The sequence below is a fragment of the Mobula birostris genome, chromosome 21 (genome assembly GCF_030028105.1).
Source record: "Mobula birostris isolate sMobBir1 chromosome 21, sMobBir1.hap1, whole genome shotgun sequence".
In the NCBI taxonomy this organism is placed as follows: Eukaryota; Metazoa; Chordata; class Chondrichthyes; order Myliobatiformes; family Myliobatidae; genus Mobula; species Mobula birostris.
The window spans coordinates 50,321,565-50,337,993 of record NC_092390.1 but is presented as its reverse complement, the minus strand read 5'-3'; the positions used below and the strand labels follow the sequence as shown (position 1 = coordinate 50,337,993).

Here is a 16,429-nt window from a genome sequence, read left to right as displayed (position 1 = left end):
TTTCACCTTCAATCCATTTCAGGTGCTTTTGCGACTCACTTTCCCTCTTCCTCAAATTTTAAATCTTATCGTACATCCATCATGTGCTCTCCTTTTACAAATGGAATACAGTAATTTGTGTCACTTTTCCTCATATTTAATCTAATAATTTAGAATCCTTTTCTCCCCAGGAGTGAATAAATAAACAAACCAATTCCAACAACATCAAGGAGGGAGTAATGTTAAAGATAAATACCGTGAATGCTAGAAAACCAGGAAAGAAAAGCAACTAATGCTGGAAGTAATCCTTAGGACAACGTTTCTTAGAGATAACGTTTCAGTTTGATGATCTTGGATTAAACTGAGAAAAGATCAGAGATAAAAGGGTGTCAAGACGGGTGTAAAGAGGGAGGACAGAATAGACAATCTATGATAGGATAAAAGCACAAGAGATCGCGGAGGAGAAGTGAATGATATTCAAAATGAGCAGGTATTGGTAAAAGGATTAACCTAAATATATGACCTCGGCAAAGTGGAATGGGAAGTTTCTGCTGATATATATTGTGAGTACTGCAAACCTGAAATAAGATCAGAAGAGGTTGGATATGCAGACTATCTAATGTTTCTTAAGTCAATATTGAGTTCGGAAGGATATACCGTGACCTATTTCGAAGATGGAGAACCATTTCTTCTGCTTCACTGAAATAGTGCAGATAGTGAAGGGCAGAAAAGTCAGTGTGGCTGATATATATAAGAGATAGAGAGAGAGAGAGAAAGCTAGAGATAGAGATAGAGATAGAGAGATAGATAGATAGAAAGAGAGAGAGAGAGAAAAAATTAAAGTTCCAGGGAACTGGGATCTCATGTTTGTGGACTGAAGAATGGCAAAGGCAGTATCTAGTTAAAAAAAAAACCTAAATTCTTTGCTGTTGTAGAATATCAAGTTTCAGAAATGATTAATGAAGATCAGAATCTAGTTATGTACAAAGATGTGCCCAAATGATCTCAATCTCTAGGTTGTCAAAACATTAGTTAATCATTAATTAGTCTTAGACTCATTACTACACACCAAGTTCTAAGATATTTAGGCAGATACAAAAAAAAAGTGTGGCAATAGTACAAAAATGATGGAAATTTAGAAGGTTGTGATTGTTCAGTCAATCACTCCAACCCAGAGAGGACATTGCTGTAAGAGTTCATCAGGACCGTGTCCTGCCCAAACATCTTCTTGTCATTATGAAATTAGAAGTGATGATCTTTACTGATGAATGTTCAATATTCAGTTCCATTTGCAAGTGCTCAGCAATTGATGCAATCCGTGCCTGCGACGAGAATGTTCAAGCATGGTCCGATAAATCGCAGGTAACATCTATGCTCCAAGATCTTCATAATCTCCAACTGTGGGTCCAACTACCTACCAGAGATATTCAATGGAGTTACCATTATCAAGTTCTCCACCACCTAACTCATGGGTGTGACCATTGGCCACAGACCTAAACCGACCAGCGACATGAATAATGTGGCAATTAAAAGTCAGAATCTGAGAATTCTGTAAGAAATACTCACTGTTCAACACCAAAAGCTTTGCAACATCTGCAAGGCGCAGCTTACAAAGGCAACGGAATAGCCGCCCTCACTTGCCTGGACAAGCAAAGTTCCAATAAAACTCATGAATCCTGCATCATCCTGGGTAAAGAAGCCTGCGTGATCCACACCCCATCACCTCCCTAAATGCTCATATCCTCTACTAGCAGGGCACTGCAGTCTCAGTCTATGCCATCAACAGCAAAATTCACAAGAGTTACCCACCTGAACTACTTCAAGCCTCCCAGCCTATGAGCCTTTGGAGAAAGGAGGGCAGTGGGCTCCTGGAAATGTCAGCACATGCAGGTTCTTCTACTAGTCACACTGCATCCTGACTTAGACATGCATTGCCATTAGTTTATCAAAGATGGGCCTAAATCCCAGAACTTCCAAATGAAGAGCATTATAGGACAACTTTAGCACCACCTTCTCAAGATCAATCAGGGATGGCCTTTCAGTAATTCCAGTTAACATGGGACCTGGTGGGCAGAGACAGCCTCAGAAAGTGGGATGCAAAAAGGGAGAGAGCAGGAGAGAGGAGAGAAAGGAGAAGGCCAAGGACATGAGGACAGAGAGCCAGTTACAGCACGGTTTACTGTTTTATCTGTATTACGCACTTCACGTGCATTTTAAATTATATTTTATTAACCTATTTGCTGCAATATTTTATGTGTTGCGTGTGATATATGTAATGTGGGTACACTGTGGTTTGAAGGAAATTTTTTTCTTTTGGTTGAATATATGTATGGTCAGATGACAATAAACTTGAACTTGAAGAGCAAATGGTGAGGAAGGGCCATGACAGAGGAGGAAGGAGAGGCAGAAGCGAGAGTGGAGAAACAGCTCAGAAGATAGAGTGGGGTAAAAGAGGTGATTAGTCATGATTAACTTATACAAATAGTCCACAGGTTACAACAGGGTTCCATTCCTGAGAACTGTCCGTCACCTGAGGTGTTTGCAAGTGGGAAATGACAAAACAGAATGTGGCAGAAGATCACAGGAACAACTGTGACAAGTGAGCAAGCAGGGGCAAGAACTGCAGCTGCCGGCCAGCCCCAGTGAAATCGGTGAGCAAGCAAATCTGCTCAGTGCTTCCAACTCTGCTCAACTTAACCCAGCCCCTGACTGTCACGACTCAGGGGAGGGAGGGTGGCTGGGGAGTGAAGGCACATGGAAATGCTCCGTCCCCATCTGAGAAGATATAAAAAGAAAATTGGTCAACAGTCCAAGTGCAAAAGGAAAACACTTTATGGATCAGTGCACTTGTGCTGAGTTTGCTATATTAATACTCAAAAGAGAGGCCATTAAATCATCTCCTGATGTTCTTAATAAAGATGACAGATTTCCAAGGCAGTCCACTCCTAGCTGAAACATTTTATGGCTTCCCAAATGTAACAGACTGCAAACTATTTCAGAATCAGAATCATATCACTGGCATGTCGCGAAATTTATTGCTTTGTCGCAGCAGTACATTGCAATACATAATTTTTTAAAACCTACAAATTACCAAAGAAAAATGTGTTTATTTATTTAATTAATTCATTTAAAAAGTAGTGCAAAAAGAGAGCAAAGAAACAGAAAAAATAGTGAGGTAGTTTATATGGGTTCATTGCCATTCAGGAATCTAATGGCGAAGGGGAAGAAGATGTTCCTGAAACACTGAGTGTGTTTCTTCAGGTGTCAGTGAGATTTCAATAAAATAAACTGAAATGAAACTGAACTATTCACTTATAAATGATAAGATCAGCATAGTATAATGGATTTTAACTTAGGAATTGGTTAGGGGTTGACTGGGGCAATGAATTGATTCCCCCTGTTTAAATAAAAATGGCTGCTTTGCAATCTTTGATTTTGAATGTTTTTTTTACAGCTCGGTCTTTGATGGTTTTTGGGCTGAATTTTAGAAACTCAAACCGCTCCAGTAATGTAGATCAACTGTCACTTAGCTGAATAGCAAAGAAGCTCCAAAGCTGAATTAAAAATTTAAAACACTGCAGCATGAGGGGAGGAAGATTGATGGTGAACAAAGAGAGACTTTATTTGTGATTCGGAGAGAAGACAAAGCTAAGGACATTTCTTTGAATTTACGTGCACTCCTGCCTGAAAGTGGCCAAGCAACCTGTATAGTGTTTGAGGTAAAAATCTGTTAATGGCTGAAAATAATTCTGTCACAACTTAGAAAATCAGCTCTAAATGAAATTGCTGAAGTCTTGAAAATTATTAATACTTCCAGGAGAGTGTTTTTTTCAATTCTGTTCCAGTCCTACATTGGTGCTCAAACAAAAAATTTTGATTCCCACACAGTCTCTCTTCAATCAGCTTTCGCTCTCCTGTCAAAATGTAATTGTGCACACAGATGAATGACAATCCCTTGCAAATTTAAAGTAATCTTATCAAAAGGTTGAGTAATTTCTGCATCTGTCTTACACATTATAAAATTTAAATGCACAAACCTCTCCTAATGTGCTAATGTAGTGTGTATCTCAAGGGCTGCAGTGTACATATCTTTGTAAGTTATAATTCAATAATAAATTAAATAATATTAAATATGCGCCAGAGTTCCCAAGGAGGCATTGGATTGCGCGTAATTAGGCACTTGGCAAGGTCCAATAAAGAGAAGTGAGGTTTAAGCAGAGTGGCCATTGTGTGAGTGGGCCAGTAGTAAGAGTGGTGAAATGAGGCTTTGGCTCATTATGGCTTCAGTGATGAGAGACACAAGCTGTAAGAGTCCTCAGCATTCTTAAGTGGGAGGGTGAGCAGCCAGAGGTCATGGTCCATATAGGTACCAATGACCCCAGGTAGGAAGAGTGATGAGGTCCTGTAAAGTGAGTTCAGGGAGCTAGGTACTAGATTAAATGACAGGACCTCCAGGGCTGTGATCTCAGTGTGAGTCACGTGCGAGTGAGGCAAAAAATAAGAAGATCATACAGTTTCATGCGTGGTTAAGGAGATGGTGCTAGAGGAAGAGCTTCGATTTTTGGATCATTGGGTTTACTTCCAGGGAATGTGTAACTTGTACCAAAGAGTCAGTTTGCACCTGAATTCGAGGGGAACTAATATCTTAGCAGGAAGGTTTGCTGGTACTACAGAGGGGAGGTTTAAACTAGAGTTGCAGGGGGATGGGACCCAGAGTGCTAGAACAGATAGTGGAGAGGTTGTGGAAACAGAGTTGTTAAGACCTCAGGCAAAGTCAGAAATCAAAAGGTGGGACTAACGTTCTGAGCTGCATATGTTTCGATGCAAGGGGTATTATAAGAAATGCAGATGGGCTCAGGCCGTGGACCAGCATGTGGAATTATGACATTTTAGCCATTAATGAGAAATGATTGCTGGAGGAGCAGAGCTGGCAGCTCGATGTTCCAGGATTCCATTTTTTTAGATGTGACAGAGTGGGAAGGATCAAAGGGCAGAGGGGGCATGACATTACTTTGCGAAAAATGTGGCAGTGCTCAGTCAGGACAGACTGGAGAGCTCGGCCAGTAAGCCTTTATGGATAGAACTGAAGAATAAGAAAGGTATGAGCATGTTAAAGGGTTATTTTACAGATCACCCAACAGTCTGCGGGGTTTAGAGGAGCAATACGTAGAGAGGCCGCAGACAGTCCAAAGAAACACAAGGCTGTGATAGTCGGTGATTTTAACTTTCCTCATATTGATTGGGGTTGCCGTACTGTAAATGTGCTGAATGGGAAAGAAGATCCTAGCAGAGATATTTAAAACATCCTTACCTATAGGTGAGGTGCCAGTTGATTAGAGTATAGCTAATGTTGTTCCATTGCTTAAGAAAGGCTCTAAGAATAAGGTAAGAAATTATAAGCCAGTGAGCCTGACATCAGCAGTGGGAAAGTTATTGGAAAGTATATGCGGGTATTTTGTCAAATGTGTTCAGGACAGTTTCCTTAATCGTTACATAAAAGTCCCAACTAGAGAGATCTCCCATTAGGGAATGAGACAGAGCAGGTGACAGAAGTATGTGTAGGGGAATACTTTGCATCTACTGATCAAAATGCTATTTGTTTCAAGTTACTTATTGAAAAGGATAGGTCTGGTCCTCAGGTTGGGGTCCTCAATTGGAGAACGGCCAATTTTGATGGCGTCAGAAAGGATCTGGCAAGTGTGACCTTGGAACAGTTTGTTTTCTGGCAGAGGCGTACTTGATAAGTGGAAGGCCTTCAGAGGAGAACACTTTAGGAGTACAGAGTTTGTATGTTCAAGTAAATGAGGTACTGGAGGAGTATAGGAAATGCAAGAGAACTCTTTTAAGAAGGAAATCAGGTGCCCTAAGGAGTCATGAGGTTGCTCTAGCAGACTAGATGAAGGAGAATACTATCCAAGGGCTTCTACAGATACAGGATATTCAGAGATAAGGGACAGAAAGGGACAAAATTGGTCCTCTGGAAGATCAAAGTGGTAATCTATGTGAGGTGCCAAAAGAAATGGGTAAGATCTTAAATGGATTTTTTGTATCTGTATTTACTCCGGAGATGGACACAGAGTCTGTAGAGGTGGGGGACCCTATGCAGATTACACAGGGAGAGATGTTTGCAGTCCAGAGGCAAATTCGGGTGGATAAATCCCCGGGGCCTGACAAGGTGTTCCCTCGGACCCTGTGGGAGTCAGGTGCAGAAATGCAGGGGTCCTAGCAGAGATATTTAAAACATCCTTAGCTAAGGGTGAGGTGCTGGAGGATTGGAGGATAGATAATGTTGTTCCTTTGCTTAAGGAAGATTTTAAGAACAAGCCAAGGAATTATAGGCCAGTGAGCCATACATCAGTAGCGGGAAAGTTACTAGAAAGTATTCTAAGGGGCCGGATATAGGAGTATTTGGATAGACTGGGACTGATTAGTGACAGTCGGTATGGCTTTGCGTGTGGTAGGTCATGTCTGACCAATCCTATAGGGGTTTTTGAGGAATTAACTCTGAAAGTTGATGAAGGTAAGGCAGAGGGTGTTGTCTACATGGACTTCAACAAGACCTTTGACAGGGTCCCCCATGGGAGGTTGGTCAGGAAGGTTCAGTTGCTTGCATTCAAGATGAGGTAGTAAACTGTATTAGCTATTGGCTTCATGGGAGATGGCTGCCTCTCTGACTGGAGGCCCGTGGAGACTCCACTGGAGACTCACAGCAATCAGTGCTGTGTCCATTGTTGTTTGTTATCTATATCAACAATCTGGATAATAACGTGGATAGCAAATTTACAGATGACACCAGATTGGCAGTGTACTGGATAGCAAGGAGACTAGCAAAGCATGCAACGGAATCTGCATCCACTGGAAAAATGGACTGAGAAAGGGCAGATGGAACTTAATGCAGACAACTGTGAGGTGTTGCACTTTGGGAGGACCAACCGGGAAAAGTCTTACAGCATCGAAGAGTGCGGTAAAACAGAGGGATCAGGGAATGCAGATCCATAATTCCTTGAAAATGGCATCAGAGGTAGATAGGGTCATGAAGAAAGCTTTTGGCATAGTGGTATTCATAAATCAATGTATTGAGTACAGGAGTTGGGATGTTATGTTGAAGTTGTACAAGACATTGGTGAGGCCTAATTTGGAGTATTGTACGCCATTTTGGTCACCTACCCACAGGAAAGATGTCAATAAGATTGAAATAGTAGAGAGAAAATTTACAATGATGTTACTGGAACCTAAGTTATAAGGAAAAGTTGAATAGATTAGTAACTTGTTCTCTAGAATGAGGGGAAATTTAATAGGAGATATAAAAAATTATGGAAGGTATAGATAGGGTAAATGAAAGCAGGTTTTTTCCACTGAGGTTGGGTGAGACTACAACAAGAGGTCATGGGTTTAGGGGAAATGTTTAAGTGGAACATGACGGGGAACTTCTTCACTCAGAGGGTGGAACAAGCTGTCAGTGGAAGTGGTGGATGTAGGTTCAAATTCAACATTGAAGAGAAATTTGGAAAGGGACATAGGTGGGAGGAATATGGAGGGCTATGGTCTGGGTGTAGGTCAGTGGGACAAGGCTGATTAATGGGTTGGCATGGACTAACTGGCTGAAGGGTTAGTTTCTGTGTTGGAGGGCTCTATGGCTTTATAATACTGTGGACTGCTTCATATCCATGGGGAGGTGAGGGAGGGTTTGAAAATGATTGTTAGCCTAAGCCTGCAGTCCATCACATACCTGAGTCATCTTGGCAAGGTCAAGGGACGGCCTCTGCTCTTCTGGTCGCCGGCGTTTCATCCCAATTTTCTGATCGTTGTGGACACACGGCTGGGACCTGCACCGGAGCAGGCGGCTGGTCTGCTGCGAGGGGTCTGGTGCTGTCGCAGACACCGTGCTTGTGGACGGCTTGCCGAGCTCCAGCACAGATATCTGCTCGTGAGACGCAGAAAGGGGTCGGAGCAGGTCGACCCTGGAGGTAATCCCTGAACTGGAATCGGGGTGCAAATCATCTTCAAACCTCCCACAAGTGGCCGAGTTCCAGAAGCCCTGGCCCCGAGGGCACACAGACCTGTTGCTGGTAGCCAAGGGATCACACGGAAAAGAAAAGACGTTGGATCTTGAAGGCAGACTAAAACTTGAGCTCCTCTGCATTGTAGACACCCCGTTCGAACAATGTTGCACGCTACTCCCGCTGTGGCAGCGTCTTTTATCCACTGGAGTCCACACCTTTGACCCACTTGGTTTCCACGGAGACCGACAGCTCGAGAGTTCGTCCGAAAATGACAGCGACCTACACTGCCGCTTGCTGGGAGGTGCTGTTGGGTTGCTGTTTCGGTCAGTGAGGCTGAGGTCCTTGATTAAACTGGTCACAGCAGACGTTGTACTTGCATCACTTGGCCAGACTGCATTTTCCTGATACTCATCGGAGCCAGTCAAACAAGGCCAAGGTGGATCCAGATTACTGGTGGTTTGCTCAAGGTCAATTTGACACTTCCTGTTGAGGTCTCTCCACCGATCACCCTCTTTTTATTCCAAACAAACAAAACAAAAAGCTTTTATTAGACTGTACCCTGAAGCTACTGTATGGATTAGTTCTTAAGGAAAGAAACATTATAAGCGGAATGCTACATCATAATTTCAATCTACCAAGTAAACATTAGTATGACAGATTTTCTAACCCTATCAGGGGAGGTGGTGTATGGGAGCACAGGTATCTGGGCAAGATGGATATACATTCTGTAAAGAGGCCAAAAATTTCAAAAGTTGCAGAACACAACAGCAAATGTGCAGGTAATTGCTAAATCATCTTACTAAAGTACATGCAAGCACCACTGATAAATGCTGTAGTGCAATAATATGGTTCGGTCTTGCTAGCTCCCACATCGCATGGTGGCAAACACTTATAAATGCAAGGAGGTACCGGTACTGAATGTGCTGTTTGAAAAATCCACTTTTACTTTGGTTTCATGTGTCCCCTTCTGAACTTGCATCTGCATCACTCCCTCTGATGTTTCATGCGGAACCCCAATCTGTCTCCATGCTCTGTGCTCTTTTCCCAGAGATTATCCCTGATTTTACTCCTATCCCTTCAATTTCCTCTTCTTGTCCAATCACCAACAATCCCCTGCCTCTCCCCACGTCCAATCCCCCTTTTCTTCCTTCACTCTAGTTTTCCCTCCTGCACTGGAGACAGCACTTCTGCGACTGATTCAGAGTTTTGCGTACAAAATTCCAAGCCCATAGCTTTTTTTTGGGGGGGGGGGGATCTACATTAGCAAAGGTGCTGTCTTCAGATGAAATGCTAAGCATGGGTTTCATGTGCTCTCCCAGAGAAATCCCATGGCCCCATATCATATAGGAACCCCCTACCCCGCCACCCAGGACATGCTCTCTTCTCACTGCTGTCATCAGGAAGAAGGTACAACAGCCTCAGGACTCACACCACCAGGTTCAGAAACAGTTATTACCTTTCAGCCATCAGGCTCTTGAACCAAAGGCGATAACTTCACTCGCCCCATCACTGAACTGTTCCTACCATCTATGGACTCACTTTCAAAAGTCCATAGGTAGTGGGAACTATCTTGAAGAGATAGTTCATCTCACTTTTTTTTCTTTTGCTCATTGGTTCTTTGTCTGTCCTCTGGGTGTGGTCTTTCATTGATTCTATTATGATTCTCAGATTTACCGAGAATGCTCACAAGAAAACAAAGCTCAGATTTCTACATGATATGCACTTTGATAATAAGTTTACTTTGAACTTTGAAGAAGGGCAGCAGAGTTGCCTCCGCCTTGCAAGTTACCTCAAGTGTCCTGGCCAATACTTATCCCTCGGTGAACATCGCTATAAACAGATCATTGCTCAGCGGCTTTGAGAGCTTACCATGCACCACCGATGACATTATTTCCAAATGATTACAGTTCCTACATTTCAAAATTACTGCAGAGGTGATTCATGGGAAGTGAAATACTTCACAATATTCCAAGGGGGACATACAAGCTGATGTAAATAATAGTTGTTCTTCTACGTCCATCCCAAAGCCCCTCCAGTTGTTTGTCCAATTCCTATTCTACTCCTAGTCTCGGGTCTTCTTGCCCTTCTGTTCCTCTGCCCCATTGTTCAATTAAATGTTCTGGAAAAGGATCCGACTAACTACATATCTACAGCAGCTGATGGGGTGCCCACAATTTTAGACCTTGACGAGTCTGTACAGATTCTACAGAGGAGGTCAAGTCATGGAGTGTATTCAAAGCAGAGTTCTTGATGAGTAAGGGTGTCAAAGGTTATGGGGAGAAGGCATGAGAATGTGGGTCACAGAAATAATAAATCAGTCATGATTGAATGGCAGAACAAACTCAATGGGTCAAAAGACTTAATTCTGTTCCTATCTCTTATGCTGATGAATGGAATCAGCTGAAAGCCCCTCCCATTTCTGCCCAAAATAAATTACCTCAGCTTGACTTTGCTGATGTTAGATATCAGGGCTATTGCTCCTGAAAAAAGGATTAAACTGATTATTTTCCCTCACCACAAAATCCTAGAGGTAGCAGTTCCCCTACCAGGTAACTATGCAGCAGTTATATTGCTCTTTAGAATGAAATTAAGTCAATAATCTGGCAACAGAACCTTCATGTAAAGTACAGGCGTCAATGGCATTTAAGAGTTAACTGTGATGAGGGATGTCAGCATCTCTGGAGTACTCCAATGATACGTCCTGCAAATTTCCAAATGTGTCCTCTTTACTGCTTTAACTGAAAAGTCTCACTGTACCGGAACAATAAGGTCAGTGTGGTTCATCGGTGGGATGCTTCGCTGCCAAATACTCATGAATTTGAACAAATAATTGAGGGTAACACAATAAAATTATGGGAGCTCTCCTTTGATGGAGGTGCTGGTATCAGTAAACAAAGGCTTCTTTGATTTCTGCAGGTGGAGGTAAAAGGCCCCATGGGCGATCCTCATCTAATATCGCTGAAAAAACAAATTTCTCATAACAGTGACTACACTGGCATAGCTGTGAATTACTTTATGGTTTCCTGGGGATATGGAAGGCGCTGAATTAATACGTCTTTCTCCCATTTCAATTACAAATCACAGAATAACTGTGCTGACAGGATCAGAATGGCAGAAGCCTGTCTCATTGTGAAGAAAGACTGGAGGAATGAGGCTTTTCATCCTTCAATGGAAATTTTCATGAGGTGATTTTAAAAGTTATTTGGAACAGAAATAGTATGGAAAAATAATCATAAATCAATCATTCAATACAGCCATGTTAAATAATTCCCAATCAAATAATTCTGAGGCGGAACACTGTAAGTGAGCATGTTGCTTGCTGTGTTCTTGACCTATTTTGTTACAATGGTAAGAAGAACAGCAAGAATTTATTCATTAAATCTTCTGACTATAAATAAGAAAACATCTTTCTCCATTTGGTACAAACTCATTTCACAGCTTGCAGTTTTTAGACATTATTTAAATGAGTCAAGGGTTTTATTTTTTCATGGGATGTATGTGTTGTCATTAGGGTACCTAATGATCTCCCTGATGACTACTTAGGAAGTGCACCTAGCTCCAGCTTCAGTTCCCTCACCTTGTCAGTTAGGAGCTGGAACTGGACGTACTTAGACATCAAAGAGGCTGAAAACCTCACAGATGTGACTTTTGCTGATTGGTTATAACCAGAGTGTAGGCTTCAGATAGTAGATGGCTGACTACCAGAAGTAAGCAGAGTAACACTGCATGCAGGGTTCCCCTCTGGTCATTCCCCCCCCCCCCAGCAACAAGTATACCCCTTATGATACTGCTGGGAGGGGTGACCTATCAGGGCACAACAGCAGCAGCCAGGCCAGTGGCACTGAGGCTCAGCAGGGAAGGGTAAAATCAGGCAGTGTGTTAGTGATAGGAAACTTGAGAGTTAGTGGGATGGACAGCAGATCCTAAGAGAGAAGCCAGGATGGTGTGTTGCCTCCCAGGGGCTAGGGTCCAGGATGTCTCAAAGCAGCTACAGAAGATTCTCAAGGGGGAAGGTGAGCAGCCAGAGGTCTTGGTGTACATTGGCACCAATGACATAGGTAGAAAGGGGGGAAAAGGTCTTGTGCAGTGAGTACAGGGAGTCAGGGAAAAGGCTGAAGAGCACGAACTCCAAGATAATCATCTCCGGATTATTCCCAGTGCCACATGCCAGTCAGGGCAGGAATAGGATGATGGTAAAGATGAATGACTGACGATGAGGAAGTGGGGCAAGGGGGGGGGCAGGATTTCAGATTTCTGGATCATTGGGATCTCTTCTGGGGAAGGTAGGACCTGTACAAAAAGGACAGGTTGCATCTGAACCTGAGGGGGATCAACATCCTTGAGGGCAGGTCTGCTAGAGCTGTTGAGGTGGGTTTGGCAGGGGGATGGGAACCAGAGTGATAGGGCTGAGGATGGTATACAAGTTGATGCAGTGTGTAGTGAGACTGTGAGGAAGGACAGGCGGATGATAGGGTCAAATTGCAGTCAGTGAGATGAACTGAAGTATAACATGGTGGCACTGGAAAAGGTGATGAAAACAGGACAGAAGGTGTTACATTTGAATGCATGCAGTATACTGAATAAGGTAGGTGATTTTGTAGTGCAGTTGGAGATTGACAGGTATGACGTTGAGGGCAACACTGAGTCGTGGCTGAAAGAACATCATAGTTGAAGGCTTAACATCCAATGATACACATTGTATTGGAAAGACAGGCAGGTAGGCAGAGGGGGTGGGGTGACTCTTTTGGTGAAATATGAAATCAAGTCCTTGGAAAGAGGTGACATAGGATTGGAAGATGTAGAATCCTTGTGGGTAGAGTGAAGAAACTGCAAGGGTAAAAAGACCCTGATGGGAGTTATATACATGACCCCAAATAGTAGCCAGGATGTGGGATATAAATTTCAATGGGAAATAGAAAATACATGTAAAAAGGGCAATGTTATGATAGTCATGGGGGATTTCAATATGCAAATAGATTAGGATAATCTGTTGGTGCTGGATCGCAAGAGGGGGAATAAGTAAAACATCTATGAGATAGCTTTTCAGAGCAGCTTGTGGTTGAGTCCACTAAGGGAAAGGCAATTCTGGATTGGGTGTTGTGTAATGAACCAGATTTGATTAGGGAGCTTAAGCTAAAGGAACCCTTGGGAGACAGTGATCATAACATGGTGGAATTCACCCTGCTGTTTGAGAAGAAGAAGCTAAAGTCAGATAAAATCAGATGTATCAGGAGAAGGCAATTGTGGCTGACAAGGGAAGTAAAGACAACACAAGAGCAAAAGAGAGGGTACATAATACTGTCAAAATTCATTGGCAGTTAGAGAATTGGGAAGCTTTTAAAAAGCAAAAGAAGCCAACTAACAAAAACATAAGGAGAGAAAAGATGAAATATGAAGATAAGCTGGCCAATAATATCAAAGAAGATACCAAATGTTTTTCAGATATATAAAGATTAAAAGAGAGGTGAGAGTGGATATTGGACAACTGGAAAATGACACTGGAGAGGTAGTAATGGGGGACAAGAAAATGGCGGAGGAACTTAATAAATATTTTGTGTCAGTTTTCACTGCGGAAGACACAGTCAGTATGCTAGAAAATCAAGAGTGTTGGGGGCACAAGTGAGTGCAGTTGCTATTACTAGAGAAAAGGTGCTTGGAAAGCTGAACGATCTGATAAGTCACCTGAACCAAATGGACTACATCCCAGGGTTCTGGAAGTGGTAGCTGAAGAAATCGTGGAGGCATTAGGAATGATCTTTCAAGAATCACGAGATTCTCGACTGCTTCCAGAGGACTGAAAAATTGCAAATGTCACGCCACTATTTAAGAAAGGAAGAGAGGCAAAAGACAGGAAATTATAGGCCAGATATCCTGACTTCAGTGGTTGAGAAGATGTTGGAATCCAATAATAAGGATGAGGTTTCTGGGTACTTAGGAGTACATGATTAAGTAGGCTAAAGTCAGAATGGTTTCCTTGAGGGGAAACCTTGCCTGAAAATCTGTTAGAATTCTTTGACAATTTAACAGGGAGGATAGACAAAGGAGAGTCAATGGATGTTGTCTACTTGGATTTTGAGAAGGCATTTGGCAAGGTGCCCCACATGAGACTGCTTAACAAGAGCCCATGGTATTACAAGAAAGACACTAGCATAGATAGGAGACTGGCTGACTGGCAGGAGGCAAAGGGTTGGAATAAAGGGAGCCTATTCTGGTTGGCTATCTTCCGCGAAGGTTGGTATTGGTACCATTTTTTTCACATTATATGTCAACGATTTGCAGATGAAATGAAGATAGGTAGAGGGGCAGATAGTACTGAGGAAGCAGGGAGTCTGCGGAAGGATTTGGACAGATTGAGAGAATGGTCAGATGGAATATAGTGTAGGGAAGTGTATGGTCAAGCAATTTGGTAGAAGGAATAAAGGCACAGACTACTTCTAAACAGGGAGTAAATTCAAAAATCAGAGGTGGAAATGGACCTGAGAGTCCTTGTGCGGGATTCCCTAAAGGTTAACTTGCAGATTGAGTCTGTGGAGAGGAAGGCAAATGCAATGTCATCATTCACTTTGAAAGGACTAGAATATAAGAGCAAAGATGTGATGCTGAGGCTTTATATAGCATTGTTCAGAGTGCTCTTGGTGTATTGTAAGCAGTTTAGGGCCCCTTATCTAAGAAAAGATACGCTGGCATTGGAGAAGGTCCAGAGGAGGTTCACAAGAATTATTCCAGGAATCAAAGGGTTAACGTGTGAGGAGTGTTGGATAACTCTGGGCCTGTACTCACTGGAGTTTAGAAGAATGGGGGGGATATCATTAAAACCTGTCAAATATTGAAATCCTAGACAGAGTGGATGTGGAGAGGGTGTTTCCTACAGTGGATGTGCCTAGGACTAGAGGGCACAGCTTCAGAATAGAGGGACGTCATATAGAACTGAGATGAGGAGGAATTTCTTTGGCCAGAGGGTGGTGCATCTGTGGAATTCATTGCCACAGATAGCCATAGATGCCCAAGTCACTGGGTATATCTAAAGTAGAGGTTGATAGGCCTCTGTTTTAAAGGCACCAAAGGTTATAGGGAGAAGGGCAGAAAAATGGGGTTGAGAGGGATAATAAATCAGCCACGATGGAATGGCAGAGGAAACTCAATAGGCCAAGTGGCCTTATTGTATTTCTATGTTTTGTATTGCCACAAGAAAATTAAGTAGTTAAAATCAATGCCTACTTTATTGCTCAACTGAAATTACATGTGAGACAAATATTTCAATTGACCTTGTCCAACCTGTTCTTTAATAAGGTTTGGTTAAAATTGTAACTATTGAGCCAAAATGAATTTCCTCATAAAATAGATGGAACGTAACCCTGGAAGTATCCAAGATTGAGCTTGGTTGGTGCAACTGATTATTTAGAACTTTTCCAGATAGATGGGCTGAATAGACTCTCACGTCCGTAATTCCTCAGAGGTTTTATGATCTGGTTATTGTTCTCGTTACCACGGCAATATAGCAAGTCAGCCTGCTGACAACAGTGTAATCACCTGCAAGGCTCTGCTTCGGGTTCATCCAAATTGGAATTACATTGTTTAAACAGCTTCATAGATGATTGATATGACACAAAGATTATTTCCATCAATACGTATGCAATTCATCACAAACTATTTTAAGCCAAAGGCATGTTCAGCCTACAAGAATATATTTATATCACAGTGATTCATTATTTTGTTAACACAGTAGGCTTCAGCTTTAAACTATTATTAATGATAAATGCCGAGTTTTAATATAGATTTTCATGAAGATTCAAGAGGACTTTTATATGCCCTCCATCAAAAACCCTCCAAACAGAGATTAAATATTCAACTCAGAAAGCTGTCTTCCAACCCTAAACACAATTCGGTGTAGGAGTCAATTAGAATTATTTTAAATTTCCAGAATATTCCCACAATCTAGATCGTTAAATAGAAAATTGAATGCAACCATTTACAGTATCAATCAAATAAATCAAATTGACATTATATTAACCAGGGAAACAAACAGCATTTTTTCAACATCTCAGTCGTTCACAAAACCATTCAGAAAGTTGATCACTAAGCCAGCAGAGCACAGTCCTTTCATGTCACAACACATCACAAGCCCGCAACTCAGTCATGATGAGGCAAACTGATAGGCCCTGGTTAAATTACAAGAAAGAGTACTCAGTGAAAGCCAAGAGGACTGAGTTTGGTCCCCTCACGCTGGAACGTTAACACAGTCTGCACTTGAAGAAAACAGGCCGTGGAATGCAGATGGAAGGGAACAGAAAACAGATTATTCCCCCTGCCAAGTAAACCAGAGACTATTTCATGAGAAATTATTGAAGTGACAAGGAGTGATGGGAATAATGCACGGGGGCATAATGAGAGGACCCGCCTGCCAATCAACACACACACACACACACACACGCACACACACACGCACA

At 42.3% G+C, this 16,429-nt stretch overlaps 1 protein-coding gene across 5 annotated transcripts in view; it reads right to left on the bottom strand.

Moving 5' to 3' along the window:
* The window catches only part of fam53b (family with sequence similarity 53 member B), a 135,166-nt gene that overhangs the window by 55,177 nt on the left and 63,560 nt on the right, over positions 1-16,429 (bottom strand). For all 5 annotated transcript variants that reach the window (XM_072239442.1, XM_072239445.1, XM_072239441.1 and 2 more), the window contains one exon: positions 7,709-8,493. In XM_072239442.1, coding sequence (XP_072095543.1) covers positions 7,709-8,493 — 785 coding nt within the window. The remainder of the gene's footprint in view (positions 1-7,708; positions 8,494-16,429) is intronic.